General features: G+C 44.1%; 1 protein-coding gene across 1 annotated transcript in view; it reads right to left on the reverse strand.

Annotated features, from left to right (window-relative positions):
* Window positions 1–3,247: 3,247 nt before the first annotated feature.
* Window positions 3,248–24,347, reverse strand: part of RLIM (ring finger protein, LIM domain interacting) — a 40,245-nt gene continuing 19,145 nt past the window's right edge. The window contains exons 2-4 of the mRNA XM_044305954.1: window positions 14,414–14,612; window positions 8,704–8,784; window positions 3,248–7,321 (exon numbers count right to left, since the gene is read on the reverse strand). Of these exons, the coding sequence (XP_044161889.1) occupies window positions 5,568–7,321; window positions 8,704–8,784; window positions 14,414–14,582 (2,004 nt within the window). The 5' untranslated portion in view covers window positions 14,583–14,612 and the 3' untranslated portion in view covers window positions 3,248–5,567. The remainder of the gene's footprint in view (window positions 7,322–8,703; window positions 8,785–14,413; window positions 14,613–24,347) is intronic.

The following is a 24,347-nucleotide window of genomic DNA, read 5'->3' on the forward strand; positions in this document are numbered from 1 at the left end:
CATATTTTAAGGACTCTCCAGAGCCAAGGGCTGCAGTGATGTCACTATTCAGTGCATGGACATCCTGTCATATGACCTTCACTCATAAGAACGCATTCATCAGGGAGGAGGTCACATGGCAAGGGCACACCCAACTAGATTCGTGTTTACACTGCTGCTGCAGTTATATTGGCACATGGAGAGAACAGGACAAAGTGTACATTCATGAGCAGCATCCCGTTCCACTGACCTACATTTCTACCAGGTAACCTCCAACAAAAGTAATGAGCTCCCAACTAGCAGCATGTATTTTCTGCAGGACACTTCTGCCTCAGTCACACCCATGCTCACATGCCAATGTTTTTCATTGATAGTCCTACTCAAATTTCATATCTTTCAGTACACAACATTCTCCATTATGAACAGCGGTACTTATCCCACAGAAGTCAAAGGAACATAAATTTTTTTTGGCAGTAATAAAAATCCATAGTTGATGTCCATAAGGCCATTTGGTAGGCTGCTTTTATAGGAGGTCACTAATTCTACATTCAGTAGCTTGTAGATAATAATGTAAAGGGGTGCCCCTCAGCAGCCATTCTTATTGGTCAACCTGAAAATAGAATACCTTATAGAACATGCATGGGACAGACTTAAAGGGAACCTGTCGCCGGGATTTTGTGTATAGAGCTGAGGACATGAGTTGCTAGATGGCCACTAGCACATCCGCAATATCCAGTCCCCATAGCTCTGGGTGTGTTTTTTTTTTTTTTGTAAAAAAAAAACATTTGATACATATGCAAATTAACCTGAGCTGTGTCCTGTCCCTGACTCAGCTCACGTTAATTTGCATACTTATTAAATCGGTTTTTGGATATTGAGGATGTGCTAGCGGCCATCTATCAACCCATGTCCTCAGCTCTATACCCAAAATCCAGGTAACAGGTTCCCTTTAAAGGGGTTATCAGAGACTAAAAAATGTCCCCCATATGCCCGGGCACCTCACACTGGATCTACTTACCTGGTGCCCGTTCACAGAAGCAGCTAATGACAGGCACGGATGTGCCTTCCTAGCGTCACCCGCGATGCTAGGAAGGCTCGTCCCTGTCACCTGTTGCCATTGACATCACGCTGAACACATTATTACTGCATGTGCCCAAATTGTGCCAGATCGCACATTATTACAGGGTCAAACAGATTAATGCAAAGGTGAGACTGAGGTGATGAACCGTACCAAGCAGTATACCTTATTTAAAGTTGCGTGCCCCCTCATTAGATAGGTACACAATGTAAACTGTAGTGAAGGTAATCTTTTTACCAGACTGTATTTGCGAGATATAACCTCCCTTCTGATCCTTAGATGTGACATGTGACCAACACACTGCCTCCCCAACTAGCACAGCATCTTATGTGTGAACAGGAAACCAGTTTCTCAATGTATGCCTATGGGAATGTCAATAAAAGTAGAAGCCTCAGTGTCATAGGAATGACTAGAAAAGTAACTGACTTTGTCCTTTGTCAGTTGAAAAGGCAGACTGCTGGTGACCTAAAGTAGCTGAGGATCAGAAGGGAGGATATAACTCACAACTACAGACAGGAGGGAGGGGAGGCGCAACACATTAGCCACTTCCCAGAAGACCTTAAGGAGTATCATTCCTGCTCTTATGCATTCCTAAGCCCAAGACAATGTTGTGCTCATTCTGCCAGCACCCTGCACTGTTCACGTTGATTGGGTTGATTTCTGCACTGCCAGAAATCAATGGATTGGCAGGGGACCTTGTCAATAACCTCCATGTTTTTTACTTTTCACCCTCTTCAGACTTTTTATAGATAGAGCAGACAATGATCACTGCCATACAGGGATAGACAATCTAATACAAATATGTTCTACTTATCAGTAAGTCTGGTTACAGTCAGACAGGTGGAAGAGTCACTAATGGTATGCTTCCTTGCCCCAGTGTGTATTGTGACTGATTATGAATAAGGTCTAAACACTGGTTCTATAAAGCAAATTACAGACTACCAACAACCTTATTAACCATTGCATTTTAAAGCTTTACAGAAAGCAGGCGTTATTACTAGTACTTTATGTTCTTTTCAAAATTTTGGACCTTAAAACGTCATTCAACTCGGAGCTTGTTCCAGTGTGCACAAGATATTCTCTTTTACGGTCCAGGAAGTGAACCTTAGCACTAGGGAGGGGAAGTTTCCAAAAGAGGCATATACGTTTTCAAACCTCCCCTTTGCTGCAATCTGTATAACCATTAAGGTTCTCTTCTTTTGCTATACTGATGACCTCTCCTCAGGACAGGACTTTCATATCAGATCAGCAGGGTGCCGAACTGCCAGCACCTCCGCCAGTCAGCTGTGGTCTCTTAGCTGTTCACAGTAGACATTGCAGTGGCAAGCAGTGTAATTACAGCTTCAGTCTCATTCACTTGAGTGGTAAGGAGTGCAACAACTGCTCCTTCCTATTCAAGTGAATGAGATGGCGGAGGTGCAATACATTGCTTGACACTGCAATATCGACCATGACCAGGCACACATACAAGCACTGCGTTCTCTTCATACAGCTAATCGGCAGTAAGACCCCCACTGATCTTATACTGATGACCTATCCTGAGGGGATAGGTAATCAATAGGGATGAGTGAAGCGACTTTGGATGAAACATCTGAAGTGGATTTGCATACTTAGTTTGAATACTGTATGGAGTGAGCGCTCTGTACACTATTAGAATGTATTGCTCAGATGAGCCAAAGTTATTACTTCACAAAGTCTCGAGACTCCAAATTTCTACTGTAAGAAAACCATTTCCTGAACTCTGGTTCAGGAGGTACCATCAGAGCCAATAGATTCTAATACTGTACAGAACGCTCGCTCCGTACAGTATTCAAACGAGCCATTATGCGAATAGACTTCGGATGAAACATCTGAAGTCTATTCGCTCAGCCCTAGTCATCAATATGGCAAAAGCAGAGAACCCCTTTAAAAATAAAATGCCATCAATGGGGGAAGGGAACAAACGGGAATCTCGGCACAGCATAATGTCACCATTTATTATAATACTTGCACGCCTTGAATAAAGCTTCATACAGCTATAAACACGTTACTCTCGCCAACACTATTCATGCTTGCCTTTTGAAATGGGGAAATGTGTAATGAAATCATTCAACACAAATGAAAAGGGGATAAAAACCCCCAACAAGGAACGATAGCAAACTAATATACAATGGAACAGCTGGACAAGAAATAGAAGGACCTGTCTCATGGTTCAGGTTTAAAACTTTTATTCTCATTTCATGTTAGCAGCCTCAGGTTTATATTTCACATATTAAAAACAAGAACTACGCCCCCGTTTCGCGGTCAGACAATTGCAATCTGTAAGCGGCTAGCCATGTGTACACGTGGAGAATGAGCAAGCGTCATGTCAGACAGATTTGTCTGCTACACAATACTAACACTGTGCAGGGACCGTGGATGGAGCTGCTGAGGCTACAAAAAGCTATACATTTCGAAGAAAGGGTTTTTTTCCTTTTTTTATTTCAACAAGCATAAACATTTGTTATATTTCACAAGATAAATATTCCAAATTGAAACTAAATCAGCAATTTCTACAGTATGTCAATTAAAATGGGCCTTCAGACATACAGAATGAGAAGAATCTGACAAGTGTCTTTATTTACAGAGATCCTAAAGTGAGTTTACACACGGATACGTCGTCCTCGGGTTTTCACCAAACTAATCTCAGACATTATTTAGAATCATTTTGTGGCTGTTTCACCCTTTGGTGCTGGAACGATCTTTATTTTTAACCTCCCAACAGGAATACCCCAAATCCATCCCCACCCACCCACCCCCCAGAAGTTGAATTATATACAAAAATAAAAAAAAGGGAATAAATTCTGTGCAACAAAAACCCTCTTTCGATGAAAATAAAAAAAAAAAAATAATATATATATATATATGTCACTTGTTAGATAAAGCTATGCTGTGTTACTGATTCTTATCCAAGTGAAGACTCACTACCACACAGAGTAACATCTCGAATGCAAGGCACAAACGCATTCAACGTCTCATGCTGCAGTGCAGGAAGACCCTCAACGCATGACAGAAAGCCGTAGGTCAATTGGCGTTAAAATAATCAACTCTTAAACAGAGTTAGTTATTAACATATGGCGGGTACTTTGAGAAGTCTGAGTGGCACTAACTGACCAGTGAGTTGTCACACCCTAAAAAAGGACTTTAAAAATATTAAAAAGAACATTTAACTCCCATAGTAATAAATGGATTTACAAAAATAGTGTGTGGACTATGACCGAATACCATTTCAGTAATTTATAAGTGCTTAGCACAATGGATCCAGATACCAGTAACCAATGTTACTTTCAAAAGGTTTCTGATCCAGCCCAATGCCTACCATGCTGCTGGAGTGATTAGATGACCGACCATTGTAGGTTGTCCAGGGTACAGCTGACAGATGAAGGTCCAACCCCCCCCCCCCCCCCCCTTCCTGACAGAGTCAGATTCTGACCAGGTCTGCACTTTCTCCTGCCTGTTGGGATGACTGCAGACCCCACGCCTTTCATATTCCAATACTGTATTGTCCTAAAGCATGTGTGGAACCCATGGTTCTGGAACCTAAAAAAAATAATTGACTATTCAAGGGGGGGGGGGGGGGGGAATCTAATCTTGCGATGCATTACATTCTCAGCTTGAACCAATTGCTGATGCCTGCTACTTCAAGCTATTGTGTACATCAGCTAGGTGGTTTTACTAAAGCACTACCTTCACCTTAAGTATAGAAAATGGCAATACATAAAAATTAAATCCTTATTTTTTTTCAATGATCAGATGAACTTTGAAACTGTGGAAGCTCCAAGCTTCACTGGTTGGATAACAGGTGGGTGTGGGGCCAATACCCTGCAGTTAGAAGGTATCTCTTATAGGTTAAATGCATGCATAATGCCATTAGAACCGAGAAAAGCACAATGTGAGCAATTAACTGGTGCCTATATACAAGTATGTGCTACACTGGCAAGGCCCTCCTATGGCCAGAGAATTTAAGGAAGTCTAATCATCACAAATTGTCATACAAATAAAAAAAAAAAAAAAAACTGTAAGCAATGACAATAAGCATAAAATGTACCACTGCGTATATTTAAGGCTACTCCTGTAATTAAACCTTGACTTAAAACAAGTGATTCTCACAATGATCCCGCTTGAAAAGTCTAGTTACCAAGTACTGAGGTGATCTTCATAGGGATCATACCAGCACTGAGCGTGTAAGGTTCAGCAGGGGATGTAAGGAATGCTGTCCTTGCAAAGTAGATGTTCTGACCGTAGTGAAATGGAATATTTTTTTTTAGAAAGTTACTTTTTCTCATGGACCACATTTCTTAACAGGTTTTGAATCATTGAGATTTTGTGAGGGAGGAGAAATAGAAATGTTTCATCTCAACATGACAACTCACTCAAAAAGCCAAAAATCCTACTTTAAGCACCACTCAAAAAGTGGTCATAAAAAGCATCTTTTTCTCCTTCTCCGGGCCTAAAACGGTAGCTGCTTAGTAGACAGTTCATAGCAAGCCGTTTACACCACACTTTCCCTGTTGCTAGGCACCAGAACAGCTCGGCGGCAGATTGGACAAGTAGAGTTTTCAGACAGCCAGCGATCAATACAGTGGACGTGGTACTCATGTGAACAAGGGAGCTTGCGGAGCTTGTTCCCCTCTGCGTACTCTGTTATGCACACGCTACAAGTTTTCAGGGCATCATTTTCACCATAATTACGAGTTGACAGGTTGTCAATTTGTTCTTTGGTGAGTCCCCTTGGTTGATCATCATCATCTTCATTAAGCAAAAAAAACTGAGCCAGCCTAAGAAATGGCAGAGATCCACTTTCTTCGAAGGTGACAGATCTTCTGTTACGAACTTCCCTCCTACCCCCAGAAGTTGACACAATTTCTGCATTGGCATCGTCAGGTTCCACAACAGGGATGGGTGGTTCTACAGGAGGCTCAGGTACAGGCGGCGGCGGCGGCGGTGGTGGTGGTGGCGGCGGCGGCGGTGGAGGAGGAGGTGGACTGGCATTTGGTGTAACAATGTTCTGGGTTTCCACCCCCACGGCTATTGGTTGAGAGGCAGCTGCAGGAGTGCCAGGCTCTGCATCGTTATCACTATACATAAAGTAGCTTAGCTCCCCAAAACCAGTCATTATCTGCCGTAGCATGGTCTGGATAGCAACAGAGGTGGTTTCACTCAGGCCTGTGTTTAGTATCCTACGGATTGGGATTCTGATAGTACTGACATATGTCCTGACGCCAGCTCGCTCTGACCGTGAGAACGTGCGACGGAATCCCCCCCGTTCACTCTCGTAAGTGACTGTATTGTTAGGGGTCTGAGAGCGTGAGCGTGTCCTGTTTGCAATGCTATCTCTTTGACGATACTCCCCTGGACGTACCCGCCTAACCTGAAGATCTAAAACTATGGTTGGTGGCCTTTGACCGGTGCCTGTAGGTTCTGCATTTTCTGGAGTCTCTGTGGGAGGAGGCTGGGGAGAAGCTCCTGGCTCTGGATTTGAAAGCACTACACTGGGATTCTGAGATTCGGTAGCAAGTGCTTGTAGTCTGGAAGTTACATGCTGTCTAGTTCTAGAACTTCCCTCCGCCTCAGAAGTAGAACTGCTCAGGTATGCAGTTACAAGCTGCCTGGTTCTAGAGCTACCCTCTGCTTCCTCAACAGCGGGAGGAGCATTAACAGTCTGTACTGGACTATGTTGAGCCCTTCGAGTTGGTTGCTCCACAGGTCGATTTAGAGGTGATCTGCTTCTATCAGTCCTTGCCCTGATCCTTCGCTGGTCTGGGCTACGACTTCTTGGCCTCCTTTGACCTCTCTGAGGACTTGGCTCCTCGGTAACTACTTGCTCTTGTACCACAACAGGGGGTGTAATTTCAGGTTCAGGTTCGGGTTCGGGTTCAGGTTCAGGTTCGGGTTCGGGTTCAGGTTCAGGTTCAGGCTCAGGCTCAGGTTCAGGTTCAGGCTCAGGCTCAGGCTCAGTCTCTGGTTCACCCTCAACCTGACTACTGACTTCCATATCTTCAGCTCCATTGGTTTCTGATGACTGCTCAGCTGAAGGCATATTCTGATTAGCGGCGTTACGATTCACATTTATTTCCAGACTAAACCTAAAATCACCACTATTTGGATTGGTTCTGCTCACTGCCCTCCAAGACTGGTTGCCCCGCTGACCACTTCTTGTTGTATTTCCAGTCTGTCTAACCGAATTCAACCAGTCGATTATTGAATCTCCATTGGAAGAGTCCTCAGGTGTCCCCCCTGTAGAAGCTTAAAACACAAGGATTTTTAATTAAAAATTTGTTAAAACTAGAGGGTTAAAACTAAAATTAACAAAACACTGTAAATATTGATTCTGAATGCACTTAGCGCACAAGACATGGAGTCGAGGGGCTGTCTAATCTGATAGAATATAGGATATGCAACCAATGTCAGATAGCCGAATGTGCCTATTTTCAGAACTCCCACAGAAGTGATTAAAGAGCGCACTGCACATACATGGCCATCCGGAAATAGCCGAGCCAGCACCTTTCAAAAACCCAACAGAAGTAAATGGAGGGTGGCCACTTTGGAGGCCCCATTGTAGAGATGGGTGTGGGTCCCACACCTATTTTACATTGGTTGCATAACCTGTAACCTAGTGATATGCCACTAATGTCCAAGATGAGACAATCCCTTTAAGCATTTATCAGCTGTAAGTAATTACTCATTCTTCACTGAAGCTTGATCCAGTGGGTTGTCTGATTTCATTAAGAAACTGGACAACCCCTTTAAGGCTACATTCACATGACCGTATGTTGGATACCGGCCGGGTGAATGTAGCCGGCCCTATGATAAAAAATACCTATTCTTGTCCGCGGCTGCGGAAGAGCATGTCCTATTTAGCTTTTTTGCAGAGCCGTGGAACAGATCTACGGATGGACAGCACATTGTGTGCTGTCCGAATCTTTTGCAGCCCCATTGAAATGAATGGGTCCGCATCCTGTGCCGCAAAATTGCGGAACGGATGCGGAGCCAAAAATACGGTCATCTGAATGCACCCTAAAGCACAATCATGCCATCAGTGGTGAAAATTAGAACTGTGAAGTGCGATAATGAAAATGTCACCCTCCAGAATTGGCAGACATCCCTTTAACCGCTACTCATACACATCTACACAGAAATGTATTTGGCAATGTGACAGATGACACGTATGGAACAAGAGTGGCCCAAGAGTCATCTGTACACACACAACTGCTGCAAAACAAATATATGATGCAAATATGAGTGACAAGCGAATCCTGCCTGTACCCTCAGCCTAAGGCCTCATGCACACAATCATTTTGTTTCCGTTCCGTTTTTTTTTTGCAAATAGGATATGGACCCATTCATTTAAACTGGGCCGCATCCGTATGTCTGTTTCGCATCCCAGCAAAAAATATAGAGCATGTCCTATTCTTGTCCGTTTTGCAGACAAGTATAGGCATTGTTAAAATGGATCCGCAAGAAAAACGAATGCAGCACAGACGTCACCTGTATTCGCATTTTGCGGACCACAAAATACAAACAGTCGTGTGCATGTAGCCTAACACAAAGAGGACACATTTGAAATATTCTTTCCATATTAGCATTTGGTATTCATAAAGCAAGTCAGGTAGTTGTGTGAAAAGTACCTTCGTTTTCAGCATTCGGTTGAGGTGGTCCCTCTTTGATTTGTTGCAATCTTCTCAGCAGCTCCTCTTTAGTAATTTCCCCTAAGTGCCAAGAAATATAAAATAAATCGAATGAGCAAACACAAGCTAACAATCTGCAATATAACAACCAAAGGATTTGAGTTCTTCATTTTCCTGTACAGAAGACCTGTCACTTCTCCAGAAACATCTGTTTTGTAAATGCTTGTATTCCCCTTGAAAGCAGCATCTTTTCTCAGAACCCTATGTTATGATGTACCTCTATTACTCCTCTTAGAAATGCAGGAGTAAACTGACAACTGGATGTTACCAGTTGGGATGCATCTTGTCACACTGATACTGCCAGACTGTACAGGGACACAGCCCTTTCACAAGTGCCATGGAATATATTTCTAGGAAGAATAGAGGACTGGCAAAATGCAGGGATATAGAGAATATATACACACATATACACACACACACACACAAACACATACACACACATATACATATACACACACTGACAAGAATTAAGCTGACCTACATTCAGTTGATACAATATAGGGCTGCAGTAAACGATTGAGTACTCTAATGAGAATAAAATGCATTAATAGACTGTTTTCCTTTATAAAAACTCAGACCATCAGTCCCCAAAACTCTTCGTTCCCCATTGTGCGATCAGCCCCCCAGTGCCCCCACTCACATCAGTCAGCCACTCCATTTTTTTCCCACTCCCATCTGCCCCTCCATGCCATCCATTGACATCTGTCCCCCTTCAGTGCCATGTCCCCAGCGCCAGGGAAATAAAATACTGACCTTTCCTGTAGTGGCACCGCTTCACAGCTCCTTCCACTTCATCTCCGCGTGCTGCACTGGATCCTGACATCAGACAGCGTCGGGTCATAGTGCGCGCTTACATACACTATGACCTGACGATGTGTCAGGATCCAGTGCAGCGCGGCATGGGCCAGCGGTTGACCATGGAGCAGTAAGTAATAGCAAGCGCTTCATTCCCACTCCGTGGTCACATGACTCAAACAAATCCTCGATGCAAAAATTTGCTGCAAGGATTTTTGGTGTCGAATTACTCTATTCAATCGAGCAATCGTTTCAGCCCTAATACAAAAACTGTAAAGGGAACCTGTCACCATGAAATGCAGAGCATTCTGCAGGCATGTTACAGCGCAGAAGGGGCGGAGCAGATTGATGTATAATTTTATGTGAAAAGATTCAGAAAACCTGTAATTTATACATTAAAAGAATTATCCGAAATGCCAGGTCCTTCATACAGCGAATACTTACCTGGTCCCCGATACCTGCATGGTCGCCACTGCATCTCCCTGCAGATCACAACATCCAGCGATAAGGCAGGGGTGCAGCCAATAGCAGGCAGCAATGGTGAGCTGCCCCCTTGAATCATGTGTGATGTTACTCATGACGCTAGGAGAGCAAGTCACCATAACGGCTTGCTATCGGCTGCACCCCCACCCCCCCTGGATGTTGTGATCTGCATGATGGGGAGATGCAGCGGAAGCTGTGGAGAGATCCAGAAGGACACAAGCGTCAGGTACCAGGTAAGTATTCTCTGTATGAGGGACTCTGGCATTTTGGGGGATAACTCCTTTAAAATCTTTGCTCTTTCTGACTCCAGTGCCAGGGCGTAGCTAAAGGCTCATGGGGCCTGGTGCAAGAGTTCAGCTTGGGCCCCTATTCACTCAGTGCATTGTGGCCAGGGGCAGGGACGCACATAGCCGAATTCTTGACCTAACCCATTCCCTCCAGCCAGAAGTGTAACTTGACCTGCATGCACTTTCTATAATACCAGTGTCGTCTTATGTGGCACAAGGGGCCCCTCAGTCAGAAATAGCAGGTTTTCTTTAAGAAAAAATAAAGGTAACAGAATGTATGTATGTATGTATGTATGTATGTATGTATGTATGTATATGAGAAAACACAGAATTCAGTAGACCCCCCTATGTTGTCTCACTATATTGTCCATTTTGTCTCACTTCAGCAAATGGCATTTATCATGCAGAGAAAGTTAAAGGGGTTGTCCGGTTTCAGGGCACGGGCTCTTTTGTTTTCAATAACACACTGCCTGGCGGAAACTTCAGCCCAGCAGTGTGTTCGGTGACGTCACTGGCTCTGATGAGCAGGCTTTAGCGCTGCCCTAGCCGTTTTACTGGCTATGGCAGGGCTTAATACCGCCCATCAGTGCCGGTGACGTCACCGGGCTTCCTGGCAGCCCCATGGTCACCGGATCTTAAAAAAAAAAAAAAGAAGTGTCTTTGCCCTGCGCGATTTAGTGCAGGGCAAAGGAGAGCATCGAAGCATGAACTGCTCTGATGCTCCTGTCAAGGGGGCTACCGGGGTGAAAAATGTAGGTATGTCCGGGTTCAGCTCTGAACTCGGACAACCCCTTTAACCACCTCCCGAACGCCTAACGCGCCGATGCGTCCGGGAGGTGGTTGATTTGTTCCTCCTGGACGCATCGGCGCGTCATCTCGCGATACCCGAGATTTCCTGTGAACGCGCGCATGCAGGCGCTCACAGGAACAGAAGGTAAGCGAGTGGATCTCCAGCCTGCCAGCGGCGATCGCTCGCTGGCAGGCTGGAGATGTGATTTTTTTTTAACCCCTAAAGGTATATTAGACGCTGTTTTGATAACAGCGTCTAATATACCTACTACCTGGTCCTCTGGTGGTCCCTTTTGTTAGGATCGACCACCAGAGGACACAGGTAGGTCAGTAAAGTCGCACCAAACACTACACCCCCCCGCCACTTATTAACCCCTTATAAACCCCTGATCACCCCATATAAACTCCCTGATCACCCCCCCTGTCATTGATCACCCCCCCTGTCATTCTCCGTTCAGACGTCCGTATGATTTTTACGGATCCACAGATACATGGATCGGATCCGCAAAACACATGCGGACGTCTGAATGGAGCCTTACAGGGGGGTGATCATCCCATATACACTCCCTGATCACCCCCTGTTATTGATCACCCCCCTGTAAGGCTCCATTCAGACGTCCGCATGTGTTTTGCGGATCCGATCCATGGATCCGTAAAAATCATACGGACGTCTGAATGGAGCCTTACCAGGGGGGGTGATCAATGATGGAGGTGATCAGGGAGTCTATATGGGTGATCACCCCCCCTGTCATTGATCACTTTTTTGCAGCCTAGGTGCGCAAAGGGGCACATATTCCAAAATGCACCTTTCGGATTTCGCAGGCCATTTTTTACACATTTTGATTGCAAAGTACTTCTCACACATTAGGGCCCCTAAATTGCCAGGGCAGTATAACTACCCCACAAGTGACCCCATTTTGGAAAGAAGACACCCCAAGGTATTCTGTGAGGGACATGGCGAGTTCCTAGAATTTTTTGTCGCAAGTTAGTGGAATATGAGACTTTGTAAGAAAAAAATAAAATAAAAATCATCATTTTCCGCTAACTTGTGACAAAAAATAAAAAGTTCTATGAACTCACTATGCCCATCAGCGAATACCTTAGGGTGCCTACTTTCCGAAATGGGGTCATTTGTGGGGGTTTTCTACGGTCTGGGCATTGTAGAAACTCAGGAAACATGACAGGTGCTCAAAGTCAGAGCTGCTTCAAAAAGCGGAAATTCACATTTTTGTACCATAGTTTGTAAACGCTATAACTTTTACCCAAACCATATTTTTTTTTTTTTGCCCAAACATTATTTTTTTTATCAAAGACATGTAGAACAATAAATTTAGCGATAAATTTATATATGGATGTCGTTTTTTTTGCAAAATTTTACAGCTGAAAGTGAAAAATGTCATTTTTTTGGCAAAAAAATCGTTACATTTCGATTAATAAAAAAAGTAAAAATGTCAGCAGCAATGAAATACCACCAAATGAAAGCTCTATTAGTGAGAAGAAAAGGAGGTAAAATTCATTTGGGTGGTAAGTTGCATGACCGAGCGATAAACGGTGAAAGTAGTGTAGTGCAGAAGTGTAAAAAGTCGCCTGGTCATGAAGGGGGTTTTAGCTAGCGGGGCTGAAGTGGTTAATACAAGGCACCTACTAATGTATTGTGATTGCCCATATTGCTGGATTCATTTTTCCATCACATTATAGGCTGCTCATATCCAGGGTTTATGACCACCCAGCAATCCAACAGCGGTGGCCCTGCTTGCACACTATAGGAAAAGGTGCAGGCCTCTCTGGTAGTTGGGATTGCAGGAGTACATATAGGCCAACACTTATTCCTATAGCTTGCAAGAACGACCGCCACTGCTGGATTGCGTAACCATGGAAGTGAGAAGAGTATAATACAATAGAAAAATGGATCACGCCAACAAAGGAGGCACATCCATCAAACACATTTGTATCAACAGTTTCTAGCTAGATGAAAAAAAAAAGAATGCTCTGGCTAGATTCTAAATGTCTGTATGATAGAACAATGAACCCAGAGCGCAGGAGATGCTAGCATGAGGACACACACAAGCTTTTCTCATTGGAACAACTTGGCTTAAATATTTTTTTTTTTTATGCATGTTTAAACTAATTAAAAGCTGTACCCTTAGGATCACCCCCTGTCTACAAGCCTGGTATCAACTGAAGTTTCAATTGTATCACTTTTCAGCCTTAAAGGGGTTTTCCAAGATTTTCTTTTTTTAACTGATTACCCATTTTCTGGATAGGTCATCAGTATCTGAACAGTGTGGGTCTGACCACCGGGATCCCTTCTAATCAGCTGTTTGAGAAGACCCTGACGCTCGCAGTAGCACCGCGGCCTTCTCCAGCTCAGCAAGCACGGGGCTGTACTTTGTATTGCAATTGTGCTTGGTATGGCAGCTCAACCCTATTCACTTTAACGGGGCTGAGCTGCTCTTAGGCTATGTGACCGATAAACGTGTCATCACTTGGCCTAGGGAAAGCTGGAGAAGGCCGAAGCGCTACTACAAGCGCACCTGCCTTCTCAAACAGCTGATCTGCGGGGGTCACAGTAAAAAAAACACAACAACACACTCAAAACTGCTTTAAAAGGCATTGTCCAGCTTTAATCACTTTTTAATTATGCCCTGAATGTTCTCCATTGAAAAAAAATAAAAAACTTGAGGGAAAAAAAAAAAAAAGAAGTTCTTTGATTTGCAACATTCTGAACACATTACATAAAGCCTAGTTCAAACATCAGTGTTTTGGTCAGCGATTTCCATTAGCAATTTTTAGCCCAAACCAGGAGTGGAGGAGACACAGAGATAAGGTATAAGGCCTCTTGCACACGACCGTGTCCCTTTTGCAGACCGCAAAACACAGATGCCCGTTGTGTGCATTCCACATATTGCGCAAGGGAATGTCTGGCCCTCAATAGTGCAGTCCTATCCTAGTCCATGATACAGACAAGAATAGGACATGTTCTATTTTTTTTTTTTTTTGCAGGGCTCTGCACCGGACGCCGACAGCACAGAGTGCTGTCCGCATCTTTTGTGGCCCCACTGAAATTAAATCGGTTCGCATCGGACCCGCAACAATGTGGCTCGGATGTGGACCCAAACCACAGTCATGTGCATGAGGCCTGATGGAAAGATTTGCCCTGACGTGCGTTTTTGACCTGCAACTGGTTTTGGATCACAATCATTAATGGAAAGCACTGAAAACACTGAAGTGTGAACTAGGCCTAAAAGGTTGCTAAAAATGATTTTAGCCACAATTGAGGTTGATCACAGCTGTACCTGGAGTTCCTAATAAATTATTATCCCTCATTAACCGGTAGTCCTCTTCGTTCAGGTTATTCACAAACTGATAGAAAGCTTCCTCTCGGTCTAGGCGGTCCATCTGACTCTGGCGTTGAGAATCGGACTGTTCAGAACTTCCTTTCCCAGGTGAATCGGTACTTTCCATGTTGACTGGTGGATGTAAAGATAAAACTATCTAAAAGGATGAAAGTTAAGAAGAGATGAGTTACAGAAGCAACACAACCAGCTCAGCTATGTAACAGTATGCGACAATCCCTGATTTTTCTCCTTATTCCCCTACATTAATTTTAAAGGGGTCATCAGCACAGGCCATCAAAACGGTGGGTGTCCAGGTCTCAACACCACTGTTGGTCAGCTGACACTGTTTAGATAGGTCTGTCTACTTTGTAGCGGCGGTGCAGCATATTGCTGCTTTCCCCATTCAAGTAAACAGACTAATGCAAACAAAGAGGCTGCAACACTTACACAATAGTCTGCCCTTCAAGTAGCACTGAGAGACTCCCAGCAATCATATGTGGATGGCCCACCCTGAAGTAGGCCTGAGCGATCTGGAATAAAATGAAAATCTTGGATTTTCTTCTTCAGAAAAGGGATTGTGTGACTTAAGGGGCATTTATCAGGTTGATAAAGTTAATACAAGGCACTTACTAATGTGCTGTGATTGTCCATATTGCCTCCTTTGCTGGCTGGATTAATTTTTCTATTACATTATACACGGCTTGTTTCCATGGTTACAACCACCCTGCAATCCAGCAGTGGTGGCCGTTCTTGCACACTATAGAAAGAAAAAAAAGTGTTGTTCTCTCTGGTGGCTGTCACCGTGAGAGCTCACATAGGCTGGAGCTTTTTTTCTATAGTGTGCAAGCACAGCCATCGTTGCTGGAATACATGGTGGTCGTAACCATGGAAACAAGCAGTGTATTATGTGATGGAAAAATGAATCCAGCCAGCAAAGGAGGCAATATGGACAATCGGAATACATTAGTAAGTGCCTTGCATTAACTTTTTCTACATAATTATTTTTCCTAAACAAGCTAGAAGAATACCAATTGCATGCATAAGATGCTTGACCTGCCGCTACATTGGAATAGGACTCGGGGGATTCCATCAGTTGGACTCCACCGATCAGTTACTTATGCCCTATCCTTATCCTTTTTTTTTTTTTACACAGCGTCCCTCCACCAGCCTTGACACTTTCCCGAAAAGGGAATGCGGCAAGGGTAGGGAGGGGCCAGGCCCTGAGGCCCCAGCACATTTATCTTTTACGCCATTTTTCTAGTGTAAAAGAATACTGAAATCTACGCCAGCAGGCGCCTAATTTATGACGGGGCGTACTGAAATCTTCTAACCAGTATCTGCCTTCTGCGGGTGCCTGACACTTGTCCATGCCACAAAAAAAGCTGCCTTGAGAAGAAAATGCTGATGTATGGCAGGCTTCAGAGAGCAGAAACAGCAATGCCTTAGCTATGGAAGAAGCCAGACAAACCCCACACAGGTAGTATTTGAAGATCATGGGTGTCACTACAGCAATACTGAAACTAAGCAATTCTGCCACTGAATGGGTCTTGGAGAAATCCATGAGCTTGACAACAAAATTTAGATGAATGGAACAGGTTTTCAGTAGCAGAAATTTTGGCGACAAAACTTGCCGTGTGCGATTGCAAACTAATGAGCTGTGTCCCTAATGATACGTTCTGGGGGAGGGGTGGAAGGCACACTGACAGCCATATAACAGACCCCCATGTTAGCTTTAATCTGTCCCCTCTGGAGAGCCCTACTGAGTACAATAATACATCGCCTGCTGCCGACTCCAGATCAGTCACTTGTATGTCGATCTGCACCCTCATTCCTCCACCATGCGCTCAAACCTGCCATGAAATGTGGAGAGAGCACCCCTGGAGTCCTCTCCATTAAGTGCGTTCCATGGCTGATGGTGGGTGCGGAGCAGGGAAATAGCGGGTGCATATCACCATACAAATTACTGATCCAGAGGCAGGGATTTTATACATGCATTACTGTACATTTTAGGACTTGCTGGAAGGGACAGATTCCCTTTAACCCCTTCAGGACCCAACCATGTTTCACCTTTCTGCCCAGGCCATTTTTTTTAGCAAATCTGACAGGTGTCGCTTTATGTGGTAGTAATTTTCAAAAGCTTTTACCGTACTTATCCAGGCCATTCTGAGATTGTTTTCTCGTCACATATCGTACTTCAAGACAGTGGTAAAATGGAGTCAAAATTTACAAAAAAAAGCTAAATTAGCACATTTCGAAACTTCAATTCCTCTACTTTTCTAATAGATAGTAATACCTCCAAAATTAGTTATTACTTTACATTCCCCATGTGTCTACTTCATGTTCAGATCATTTTGATAGTGACATTTTATTTTTTGGGGGACGTTAGAAGGCTTAGAAGAAAATCTTAAAATTTTTAAGAACTTTTCCAAACCCCAATTTTTTCATGATCGGTTAAGTTATGAAGCCACTTTCTGGGGCTTACATATTAGAAACACCTATAAAATCACCCCATTTTAGAAACTACATAGAAACACATCAAGGGTTAACAGCCAAACAAAACTCATCTATTATCCTAAATCTGGAGTTTACAGAAACACCCTTTGTGTGCTGAAAAACTGATGTATGGACGCACGGAATGCTTCAGAGTGGAAGGAGCACCATATGGCTTTTGGCGAGCGGATTTAGCTGGAATGGTAATTGGGAGCGATGTCTCATATGAAGACACCCTGAGGTGGCCCTACAGTGGAAACCCCCAAAAAGTGACCCCATTCTGGAAACTACACCCCTCAAGGAATATGTCAAGGTGTGGTAGTGAGCACTTTGACCCATCAGGCGTTTCACAGAATTAGGAAATGCTTGGCTGTGAAAATGAAAAAAATTTAAATTTTTCACCCATATTTTTCATTTTCACAAGGGGTAACAGGACAAAATGCCCTGCAAATTTGGTTCCCCATTTCCCCCCAAAATACGACAACACCCCACTTGTGCTCAGAAAATTATGTATGTGCGCACGGCAAGCTTCAGAGTAGGAGCCCCATATGGCTTTTAGCAAGCGGATTTAGCTGGAATGGTAATTGTGAGCTATGTCGCATATGAAGAGACCCTGAGGTGGCCCTACAGTGGAAACCCCCAAAAAGTGACCCCATTTTGGAAACTAAACCCCCAAGGAGTTTTTTTTTTTTTAAAGTGGAGTAGTGAGCACTTTGGCCGAACAGGCGTTTCCTAGAATTTAGAAACACTTGGCCATAAAAAAGAAAAACTTTCATGAAAACGTCGCTTTAGGCCCACATTTTTAAATTTCCCAAGGGGCAAAAGGAGAAAATGCACCCACAATTTATTAACAGTTTACTCTTGAATATGGCAACACCCTGTACTTGTTCGTAAACTAATATATTGGCACAAAGCATGGTTCAGAGGCAAAAGAGCGCCATATGGTTTTTGGAGGACAGATGTTGCCGGAATGGTTTTTAGGCACAGTGTTTCACTTGAATAGATCCTGGAGGTAACCCTACAGGGGTAAACCCCCAATAAGCGACCACATTCTGGAAACTACTCCCACTAAGGTATTCATCTAGAGGTGTGGTGGATTTTTAGTTTCATTATAATGTGTACATAAAATTTAGACAAAGGTGGACTAAGATTTTTCAAAATTATAAAATTCTCACTGGGCAACAGGAAAGAATAAAAGGGTTTCATGAAAGTAAAGAGTATAAAATTATACATCAAAAGTAGTAGGGTAAATTTTGAAGCACCTTTTCATACAAAGGCCAGGTTTTGATGGACATGTTTCACATTGATAGCTGGTTTCCTTTCTTATACCATTTTTGTAATACACACGGCAACGCTTTAGCGGCTTGCTCTTTTTTGCCGTGGGAGAAATTTAACTGGGGAAGTGCTGTCCCGTGGATGTATCGTGATTAACATAAGCACATCTCTTGTCTTCATATTTAACGCACAATACATTTTCTCTACCAAGTGCTCTGCTCTCTCCCACCCTAAGCATTTGCCCCAGCAGAGTTTTTGGTTCTCTTAGGCCTCTTTCACACGGGTGTCATGTTTTTTGCCCGGATAAGAGCCGGGTGCGTTGCGGGAAAATGCGCAATTTTCCCGCACGAGTGCAAAACATTGTCATGCGTTTTGCACTCGCGTGAGAAAAATCGCGCATGTTTGGTACCCAAATCCGAACTTCTTCACAGAAGTTCGGGCTTGGGATTGATGTTCTGAAGATTGTATTATTTTCCCTTATAACATGGTTATAAGGGAAAATAATAGCATTCTGACTACAGAATACATAGTATAATAGTGCTGGAAGGGTTAAAAAAAAAAAAAAAAGTTAACTCACCTTATCCTCTTGTTCGCGTAGTTCGTTCCCGGTCTGTTCTTTGCTAGCTGTGGGCTTGGGCTGAATGACCTGTGGTGACGTCAGATCACATGCTCCAATCACAAGGTCCATCACCATGGTGATGGAGCATGTGATCTGACGTCATCAAAGGTCCTTTAGCCCAAGCCCACAGCTAGCAAAGAACAGACCGGGAACGAACTACGCGAACAAGAGGATAAGGTGAGTTAACTTTCTTTTTTTAACCCTTCCAGCACTAATATACTATGTATTCTGTAGTCAGAATGCTATTATTTTCCCTTATAACCATGGTATAAGGGAAAATAATTCAGTGAATAGACTGTCACCTAGAACCCATGCGTGAAAAATCGCACCGCATCCGCACTTGCTTGCGATTTTCACGCAACCCCATTCACTTCTATGGGGCCTGCGTTGCGTGGATTATCGCACAGCAACGCACAAAGAGGAGCATGCTGCGATTTTCACGCAACACATAAGTGATGCGTGAAAAATCACTGCTCATGTGAACAGCCCCATAGAAATGAATGGGTCAGGATTCAGTGCGGGTGCAATGCGTTCAACTCACGCATTGCACCCGCACTGAATACTCGCTCGTGTGAAAGGGGCCTTATTGTGCTACATGCCACCGTACTTCTGTTAGCAAGGCACTTAAAAAGTGATATAATGGAATAAAAGTTGTCACGGTACAGGTGGTATCCTTGATCCAGCAGTGGGTGAACCAAATCTCATATTCCAAGGGTGGGGGGGGGGGCATTCTGGGGGTTCTATTTTAGAATCCTTCCCCTCGCAGATTTTAAAGTGATGTGTGTAACCAGTTTCACCGTCACATAATTTAGAAATTTTGATGCCGTATCTTGCCCTCTTGTTAGGCAAGTACTGTCGAAAATGCATTTATATTTCTCTAAACATAGAATTGAAATGGGTGATTATACATCCTGGGGTGGGCTTCTGGTATTATCATTGTAGTGTATAAATTTCATGATTGCTTCAAATCTCATTCTAGACATGGCTGCATGGTACATTGGGGTGTAGTAAAGTAAGGCTCCTTTCACACGGATGAGTATTCCGTGCGGGTGCAATGCGCGATGTGAACGCATTGCACCCGAACTGAATCCAGACCCATTCATTTCTATGGGGCTGTGCACATTAGCTGTGATTTTCATGCATCACTTGTGCGTTGCGTGAAAATCGCCGCATGCTCTATATTCTGCGTTTTTCACGCAACGCAGGCACCATAGAAGTGAATGGGGCAGCGTGAAAATCGCAAGCATCCGCAAGCAGGTGCGGTTTTCACGAATGGTTGCTAGGTGACGATTGGGCTAGGGACCCGATCTGTATTATTTTCCCTTATAACATGGTTATAAGGGAAAATAGCATTCTGAATACAGAATGCAAAGTAAAATAGTGATGAAGGGGTTAAAAAAAAATATATATATATTAACTCACCGAGTCCACTTGATCCAGGGCTCCAGATGGCGACCAAAATGGTCGCCAATGTGACTTAGAATTTACAAATGGCGACAAGATTTTAGTCTTGTCGCCATTTGCGACTAGACCGGCCGCCGCAGCTCTGAATACAGCGGCGGGGCACAGGAGCTGATCGTTCTCTGCCCCGCCGCCACCGATGTTCTTTTCAGCAGCGCAGAGGAGAAGGAGTCTCTCCCTCCCCCTGTGCCTCCGCCAATAAGAAGAGAGATGGGAGGAGGGGAGGGGCTGTGGCCACTGTGCCACCAATGAAGATAACTGACGTGTTAATACAAATACAGGAGGCGGGTGCCGGAATGAAATAACCGGCACCCGACCTCTGACAGGGAGCGGCACCTGAGGGGTTAACTGTCGCTGATCGCAACTCCCTGTCATAGAGGTCAGGTGCCGGCTATTTCATTCCGACACCCGCCTCCTGTATTTGTATTAACACGTCAGTTATCTTCATTGGTGGCGCCCCCCCCCCCCCCCAGTATAATAAACAGAGTGCGCCCCCCCCCAGTATAATAAACATTGAGTGCGCCCCCCCCCCAGTATAATAAACATTGAGTGCGCCCCCCCCCCCAGTATAATAAACATCGAGTGCTCCTCCAATTGATCGCGTAGCTGCCGGTCTCCTGTTCTTTCTTCAGGACCTGTGGTGACGTCAATGAGCTAATCACATGGTCCATTACCATGGTGATGGATCATATGATGTACCATGTGATGACCACAGTGATGTCACCACAGGTCCTTCGACAGGTCCTAAAGAACGAACAGGAGACCGGCATCTACGCGATCAATTGGAGGAGGCGAGTTAATTTTTATTTATTTTTTTAACCCTCATTGGCACTGCCCACTGAATGTTTATTATACTGGGGGAGCGCACTCCGCCACCAATGTTTATTATACTGGGGTGTATATAATGTTTATTATATTGACCTTCTACTTAGCATTCTGTATTAAAGAATTCTATTATTTTCCCTTATAACCATGTTATAAAGGAAAAATAACAGTGAATAGACTTTCATCTTAGCAACCAAGCGTGAAGAAGAAAAAAATAATAAAATAAAATCGCACCGCATCCGCACTTGCTTGCAATTTTCACGCAGCCCCATTAACTTCTATGGGGCCTGCGTTGCATGAAAACACATAACAGAGCATGTTGCGATTTTCACGCAACGCAAAAGTGATGCGTGAAAATCACCGCTCATCTGCACAGCCCCATAGAAGTGAATGGGTCCAGATTCAGTGCAGGTGCAATGCGTTCACCTCACGCATTGCACCCGCGCAGAAATCTCACCCATGTGAAAGGGGCCTAAGGGTGAATAGGACAAGGGTTCCAGCCCCTAAGGGGGCTAATAGTAAGTAAAAATAAAACACTAAGGCTACTTTCACACTTGCGGTAGTGTGATTCGGCAAGCAGTTACGTCGTCAGAACTGCCTGCCAGATCCACCGATCTTGATGTGACTGAAAGCATTTATGAGATGCATCCGGATGCTGATCCATCTCACAAAAGCATTGCAAGAATGAATCCATCTCTCCGCTTGTCATTCGGACAGACGGATCCATCTTGTATCTTTTTACCGGCATGCGCAGACCGGAAGGACGGATCCTGCATTCCAGTATTTTGAATGCCGGATCTGGCACCAATACGTTCCTATGGGCATTCATGCAAGTCTTCATTTTTTTTTCGCCGGAAATAAAACCGTAACATGCTGCGGTTTTATCTTTTGCCTGATCAGTCAAAATGACTGAACTGAAGACGTCCTGATGCATCCTGGATGGATTACTCTCCATTCAGAATGCACGGGGATATGACGGATCAGTTATTTTCCGGTATAGAGCCCCTGTGACGGAACTCTATGCCGAAAAAGAAAAACGCTAGTGTGAAAGTACTCTAAAATATTAAGTTTAAATCCCCCCTTTCCCAACTTTACATATAAAAAATATATACAATAAACAAACATATTACATAGCGCTGCGTCCGAAAATTCCAAACTATTAAGTTATTAAAAAAAATATCTCCTATGCGGTGAGCATTCGCCATTTTTTTTGTCACCTTATCACCCCAAAAACTGGAATTAGATTTACCGGTAATTCAGTTTCCATGAAATCACCACGACGGCCACAAGGAGAGATTGACCCATGACCTCTGTGGAGGCAGGAACAGAGAAGAGGTTAAATTGCCCCCTCCCACCACACCTCAGTGTTCCAAAGACATAAAGTGCCAGAAGTGTATTAGTATTTCCCAGTATTAACATCATACCAGAAAATACCGGTGAAAAAAAAAACTTCAACAAAAGAAGGGGAGGGAATATATGGGTCGTCATGGTGAGTTCATGGAAACTGAATTACCGGTAAGTCCAATTCCGGTTTTCCCATATCATCACCATGACGGCCACAAGGAGAGTTATAAAAATTTTTATGGGTGGGGCAACCGCCTGAAGAACTTTCCGACCAAAGGAGAGGCCAGAGGTTCCAGATAAGTCTAAGCGGTAGTGTTTCACAAACATGTGAATACTAGACCAGGAGGCGGCCCTGCATATATCCTCCACGGAGGCCCCTGCTCTTTCAGCAAAAGTAGTGGAGACAGCTCTGGTAGAATGTGCTCTAATATTGGAAAGAGGATCCCGATTTTGATTCTTATAGCATATATGCTATAAGAATCAAAATCTGGATCCTCCTTCCAATATTAGAGCACATTCTACCAGAGCTTTTATCCATCTTGCAATGGAGGATTTTGAGACCCTGGATCCCTTATTTCTTCCAGCAAATTGGACAAGCAGGCTGTCAGACTTCCTGAAGTCCCTAGTGGCTTCTAAGTATCTAAGAACTGTACGCCTAACATCAAGGGAATGAAAATTCTCTTCCTCCTGATCCTTGGGATTGTTGAAAAAGGATGGGAGGAGGATCTCCTGGCCTCTGTTGCGGTCTGAGGCTACCTTTGGCAGGAAACCTGGGTCTAATTTAAGGACAATCTTATCGTCAGTGATGGTAAGGTATGGTTCCCTAATAGAGAGGGCTTGAATCTCTCCTAGTCTCTTGGCAGAGGTAATTGCTATAAGAAAGGCAGTTTTGAATGAAAGCAATTTAATTGAACAGCTCTCCAATGGCTCAAATGGGGAACACATAAGGTTGTCGAGTACTAAATTTAAGTCCCAGGTTGGGGTGCGGGATCTTAGCGTGGGTCTAAGTCTACGGGCAGCTCTTATGAATCGTTTGATCCATCTATGGTCTGCCAGGTCGGCATCAAAGAAGACACTTAAAGGGCTTCTGTCACCCCACTAAAGTGATTTTTTTTTTTGGGCTACTGAAATTAGTTATATTGCGATATATGACAATATAATTGTGTTACTTACTTTGATCCAGCAGTTTCTGCAAAAAACGAAGTTTTATAATATGTAAATTCGGTCTCTACTAGCAAGTAGGGCGGCTACTTGCTGGTAGCTGCTGCAGAAATCCGCCCCCTCGTCGTGTTGATTGACAGGGCCAGCCGGGATCTCCTCCTCCGGCCAGCCCTGTCGGCATTTCAAAAATCGCGCGCCTGTGTTGATTCGGCGCAGGCGCTCTGAGATGAGGAGGCTCGTCTCCTCAGAACTCCCTCAGTGCGCCTCGATGACACCACCGAAATAGAAGACGTCATCGGCGCAGGCGCACTGAGGGAGTGCTGAGGAGACGAGCCTCCTCATCTCAGAGCGCCTGCGCCAAATCAACACAGGCGCGCGATTTTTGAAATGTGTCCAGACCTTTTTGTAGAAATTCCAGAATTTTCTGAATGTTAGGCCCTTCAAGATTTGGATTCTTTTCACCTGACCATGAACAGAACCTTTTCCAGATCTTCAGGTATATCGCAGACGTTACTTTTTTCTTAGAACATCTCAAGGTGGCTATAACCTCGTCCGACAGGCCCTGAGACTTTAAGAGGGAGACCTCAGGATCCAAGCCGTGAGTTTCAGGAACTCCGGATAAGGATGTAACAAAGGACCCTGGTATAGGATGTCCCCTCTGAGTGGGAGTCTCACTGGTTCGTCTATTGCCAGTTTTAAGAGAGGAGCAAACCAACT

This window comes from Bufo gargarizans, chromosome 9 (assembly GCF_014858855.1).
Source record: "Bufo gargarizans isolate SCDJY-AF-19 chromosome 9, ASM1485885v1, whole genome shotgun sequence".
Lineage (NCBI taxonomy): Eukaryota > Metazoa > Chordata > Amphibia > Anura > Bufonidae > Bufo > Bufo gargarizans.